General features: G+C 46.1%; 1 protein-coding gene across 1 annotated transcript in view; it reads right to left on the bottom strand.

The window, feature by feature from the left end:
• The window catches only part of GALNT17 (polypeptide N-acetylgalactosaminyltransferase 17), a 112,291-nt gene continuing 106,291 nt past the window's right edge, over positions 1–6,000 (bottom strand). The window contains exons 10-11 of the mRNA XM_083714561.1: positions 4,250–4,417; positions 1–2,985 (exon numbers count right to left, since the gene is read on the bottom strand). Of these exons, the coding sequence (XP_083570687.1) occupies positions 2,857–2,985; positions 4,250–4,417 (297 nt within the window). The 3' untranslated portion in view covers positions 1–2,856. The remainder of the gene's footprint in view (positions 2,986–4,249; positions 4,418–6,000) is intronic.

Below are 6,000 nucleotides of genomic sequence, written 5' to 3'. Positions count from 1 at the left end.
TTTTAGAGCCAGTTGGGAATTTATTTATTTTCAAAGCTGCTGGAACTCTAGCAAATGCCACTGGGGGCAGAAATGCTAGGCTCTGGCTGTGCTTGGTTTTCTTTCAAAATGTCACAGTTTAGGGAAACAGTTGGAAGAGTCTTGATGCATTCAGACACAGGGAATGTTGCTTTAGCTTTCCTGATACAATGCCAGTGCTTCTTTCCCATTTTCTCATGCTCCTTTCATACTGCAGTACCTGCTGTGTTACAGCACTGTTGCTTTCTGAGCAATACACTGACACGGCGTGCTAAATTTTGCACACATCAGCCTGTGTTGTGTGATGCAGAAATAAACGTCGCCGGACAACATTTTCACTCCCTCACCCTTTCCACACGTGCATGCTTTGGTTTTCCCATGAGGCCCCCACGAAAATGGCAGGGAATAACCGTATGCTAGTATACATACCATTTTGTCATTTCATTCATGGTTTTCTGGGTTGCAGATGTAAACTTCCGCTATGTTCCACTAGAGTTCCAAAAGTGGCTTTTACGCTGTGTGCAAGCTCAAATATGCTACAGAAAGTAACAGGGAAATGTTACTGTGTTTTGTGTAAATGCAGCCAGAGTTAGGCCAAAAGAGAGTGACTGGCCAAATACCTCCTGGCAGGCTTTATGGCTCAGCAAACTTTGGAAGGAGGGGGATATTCGTATGATTTCCCTTCCACTGACTGTTTATGTTCTTATGACATTGCGACTTTTGGGCAAACAAACAGGCCTGCTCTTTTAAAATAAAATTGCCAAACAGCTCTTTTAAAATAAAATATGCAGGCAGGGATTTGGAAATCAAATGAATGTGCAGAAATCTGAAGATAAAAGCAGCCTTGCTTTTAGACGAAAGTTCTATCTTCCCAGTGGTCAACTGGATGCATCTGGAAAGCAACTGGACTTTCACATTGAACAGTCCCTTCACAAACATCTGGAATTCTACTGATGCCCCCAGCAACTGGTCATTGATTCTTGAGTTTACATAATTCCCTTCCAAAGCTATGTAAGTTGGTGGCCTTCACTTAGGGTTGCCATATGTCTGGAATTTCCCGGACATAGCTGGTATTCGGCCCTCGTAAACAGCATCTGGGCGGAAATCACTTTAATGTCCAGGAAATTCCGGATGTATGGCAGTCCATGTCAGAAATTCTACTTCACTGTATTGTCTGGCAGCAGCTTCCAGAAGTTAATTATACTGTGTGTCACTTATGTAGGATGACCAGGTTTTGTGGTGACCCCATACCCCAATCAGTATGGTCAATGGTCAGGAATGATGGGTGTGTAGTCTACCAACATTTGGAGGGGCACAGCTTCCCTGTCCCCACACAATGTAGCTGAAGTAGTTTCTTACAGCTAGTGTGGTGTAGTGGTTAAGAGCAGTAGACTCGTAATCTGGTGAACTGGGTTTGCGTCTCCGCTCCACCACATGCAGCTGCTGGGTGACCTTGGGCCAGTCACACTTCTCTGAAGTGTCTCAGCCCCACTCACCTCACAGAGTGTTTGTTGTGGGAGAGGAAGGGAAAGGAGATTGTTAGCCGCTTTGAGACTCCTTAGGGTAGTGATAAAGCGGGATATCATATCCAAAACTCTTCTTCTTCAGTCTAACCCAGCAGTTGGAACCTTTGGACTTCCAGATGTTGTTCAGCTACAACTCCCACCAGCCCTAGCCGGTGGGAGATGGTAGAATGGCTAGAGATGGTAGTTGTTGTTCAGTGACATCTGGAGGACCAAATGTTCCCAACATGTGGTCTAATCTGAATTTACTGACCATCAGCTATATTAGATGGCTTAGGAAATGGAGAAAATGTTCTCTAACCATCAGTGACCTAATCCCTCTTTTTTTTGAGGGGTGTGTGTCCTCAAATCCCTCCTTTTCTTACACCCCCAGATGTAAATCTGTTGCTAAAGTCCTTTATCACTAGCTCCTGGTTAAGAAAGTAGATTGCCCTCCAGAGCCACGAACATGGCATAGCAGAACATTTCTGGTCTCTAAAGCACAATTGCACAAAATTAAACTAGGAGAAGCAAAGTTAATCTGATTATTGCACATTTAAAAACCACTCAAACACCCAATTAATCATTGTTGCTTTGGGTGGGGATTTGTCATGAAATTATTCCTTCCCTTCCCTCTTGGCATGTTCGTGGAAAATAGCACACTTCTCTTAACGACTGGGTCAAAGATGAAGTGCTGATGCCAAAAAGGGCCTTTTTGTAAGTTCTGCTGATTATAGCAGTGCATGGTTGGCATTCAGGATGTCCCCCTCACACATACATCAGGCTTCACAAAAACAACAGCAGCAAGTTGTGCTTAGTATGGAGGAAAAGTTTCTGCAAGAAGCTTATGAAATGTGCCTTTAGTAGTCCAGGATTCTCCCCAAAGTGTCTCAAAACCAGCTTGGTTTTGAAGTAGGATTGAAGGAATATTTCTAGGGATCCTACAGCAATCGTGGCCTTCACAGTTGACATATTATCACTTGCGAATTGCTCCTTCTTTGATTCTCCTGCATCTTCTGCGTGCCCATTTGGAGAAAGTAATATTGCTCTGGAAAATGTTTAAAGCATTTATTACAGTTCTTCAGCAGAAATGCCAGTTGAGTGCTCACGTAATGACAACTGCAGACCTAGAATGTTTTCTTCCAGCTGGTTGAAGTCAGCAGAGAGATAATCAAAGTTCAATAAATAATTATTTTTTTTTGAAAAAGAAAGAAAATATTCTCTTCCCTTAAGAGTTTTCCCTGATATTGTGAACAGAGCAGAGGAGATGGAAGGATGTCTACCCTTGTGAAAGATCTGAATTCCATCAGTTCTTGAGCAAAGGAGAAAGGGCATTCTACTTGATGAAATTCTTAATTGTCCACCTTTGTCCTGTGCAGCTTCGAAGAATAAGATCCATACCTGACATGCCTTTATTTTCAACTTCCAAACAGCGGCCTGTCCCTTTGTTTAGAATTGCACCGTTCTGAAAAAGAAAGGGGAAAGAAATCAATGTATGGAACCATCAGTGGGGATATTGGAGAATCCCAACAACAACTACAAATAAACAGAGATTTGAATTGTAAGTGTTGACTTATCCTATTTCTGGAACAGTAATCCAGTGCGTATGATTGGTACACACTGTTGGTTGTTGCGTTCAGTTTGCAAACAACACATGATGGATTACATCAACCATCCATTTGCACTGCACTTCCTTTGCATGGAAATGAATGAGGAGGAATAACGCAAGTCATGTTATTTCACCATGAGATGAATAATGTAGTTTTTTCACAGGAGATGAACTGCAGCAGAACAGAAACAGAGCTGCATGTAACAAATATAGGGCAGAATGGAAAAGGATGTCCGTTAGCCATCAGTCTAAATTAAAACATACACCCCATATGTGACGCGGGTGGCGCTGTGGTCTAAACCACTGAGCTTCTTGGGCTTGCCAATTGGAAGGTCGGCAATTTGAATCCCCGTGATGGGGTGAGCTCCCGTTGCTCTGCCCCAGTTCCTGCCAACCTACCTGTTCGAAAGCACACCAGTGCAAGTAGATAAATAGGTACCACTGTGGTGGGAAGGTAAATGGCATTTCTGTGCACTCTGGCACTCGTCACATTGTCCCGTTGCACCAGAAGTGGTTTAGTCATGCTGGCCACATGACCTGGAAAGCTGTCTGTGGACAAATGCCAGCTCCCTCGGCCTGAACCAAGATGAGCGCCACACTCCACAGTCACCTTTGACTGGACTCAACCATCCAGGGGTAATTTACCTACCTACCTATTACCACCCCCATTGGGAGACCCAGAGGGTACGTTCAGTAGTCTGAGAATCCCAACTGGAGGACAAGCAAAGAAATTTCTTCCACTTGGCTGGCTGGCACCCAAGCTGGGAGCACTCCATGCTGCAACTCTTTGTTGTTAGAGCTCACGTCTAATGTATCTGCTTTGGAGATTTGGCTTCAGCAGGAATGCTTGTATGAAAATATACCTAGATGTCTGTTGAAGTATGAACCGGATTCCACTAAATTCTTGTGCTTAGTGGGAGCCAGTCCAAGGCATCTCACTGGCTGCCTCTGTATGCCCCCATGTCCCCCACACCCCAAACTGGCTTTACAGGGTTCAGGAGAACCCTCAGAACAGCACACAGGGGAGGAGAGGGGAGGTTGTATCATCAGGCGTGCTGATGGAACCATCACCTCAGCATGACACCCTGTGACACTCTGTGAAATGATGGAAGTCACAAACCTGTATGAAACTCCATCGCTTATGGAGACTGCTCTTGACCTTTTCACAGTCCAGGAGTTGTGGGAATCGGTTTTTCATATTATCCACCAAACAGCGGGTATCAGGCAGGAGTGTCGTGGTCCCAAGAGCACCCAAGTGAAGATACCCTTCTTTGGTGTAGCGGGCAAGCTGGATGGGAAAAGGTGGGGAGGGAAAAGAGGCCAGGTTAGAGTTGTGAATCTTATCTACTTCAGCCCCAGTATGTCTCAACCCCCGGTTTCGCTAAGGAAGCTCACACAGATTTCCTACGCTCACAACAGCCCTGTGAAGCAAGTTCAGGGGAGGGACAGAGAGCACTTTGAGGGGGAATTTGAACCCAGTACTGGACCAGCCTAAGGCCAACACTCTAGTCAGGACATAATACCATACTGGAAAAAAGAGAAAGGACTGGCAGCAGGAGGGAAGGGGTCTGATTTATCCTCTCTCTAGGGCTGGAGTTGGAAACATTTTTTTCAGAAAAGGGGCCACATTCCTGTCTGGGAAAGCTTCTCACAGCCAGACGTCTGTGGTGGGAGTGGCCAGAGACAAAAGCAGGGAGAACAATGAATGTAATGTTGACCCTTGTTCAGAAGCCTAGCTGCCACTCCCACCCACAACTCTCTCTAGTCTCCATCCAGGCAAGCAGGGGATGTTATCATGGCTCAAGGACACATTCCAGTCAGGCCAACTCTAGGGGGCCAAGGTGTCTTTGGCGCCCTCAATATTGGGCCTCTTGTGCATTACGTGTGCATGATGTCACGCGCCACAGCTTCAGCACCCGGCTACACCAGAGGGCTCAGCCTCCTCTAGAGGACACAACATTGTTCACCGGCCTGCTCAATGTCAGGAGGCACTGTGGGGACCGGTGTGGCCTGGTGCAGGGTCGCACTGTCCTGCACAGCATTGGGCGACACTGCGGAAACTAGCACAGCCTAGCAGAAGGCTGCAGCGGCCTATGCAGTATTGGGAGATTTGTGTGATGTCACACACAAATGGAACACGCCAGGCCCCTTCAATCTTGGGGGCAACCTGGCAGCTCTGCCGTCAATCAAAAATACTTGAGGCACACATCAGGGTCAGCGAGCAGTGGGGCCCAGGGAAAGTTCTGGGAGCTAGACAGAGGGGCCTGGAGAGTGTCACAAGTCCAAAAAGGTCTGAGGTGTCCCACCCTTGTGGGAAGGAAAAAAGAGCCACTTGATAAAAGAAACTGGTGGGTTGTTGTTTTTGCAACTCTACCCCTGTAATTCTTATCCTTGGACTGATGTGGACTGGGGAAGCTCAAAAATGTGGAAACTCCCCAGCCCCCTCCCCAAAGGTCTCGGTCCATTTCCAGTTGGGTCTGACTCACTTTGAGCTAGACCAAATTCACACTTTAACATTGAGGGCAGGGAACAAATTGTGTGGTCCTCCCCACCTGTTTTTCCTCCAAGAAAGAAAACCTCACCTTACCTTGGGAAAAGTGACTACAGGTAGGAAGTGGTCCTACATAGGATAGGCCCCACAAAGTCTCTTTATTCACTCCCTCCCCCAAGCTTTTAGTCTTTTCTTTTTATTAGGAAAGGTATGGGACGACTGTCAAGGAAGAGGGAGTCACACCTCTTGCTAAGCTACAAAGAATTCTAGGAATTCTTGTATCATTTTTCTTGGTTTCAGATTTGGCCACATGGGGCAGATGCACATTGTGAATTCCCCTGAATTCAGATAGCTGCTGGTATCACATAACAGCTCGTGTG

The sequence above is a fragment of the Podarcis gaigeae genome (assembly GCF_964106915.1).
Source record: "Podarcis gaigeae genome assembly, chromosome: 15".
NCBI lineage: Eukaryota > Metazoa > Chordata > Lepidosauria > Squamata > Lacertidae > Podarcis > Podarcis gaigeae.
Note: the sequence above shows the minus strand (reverse complement) of the source record. Positions and strands in the feature narration are given on the sequence as shown.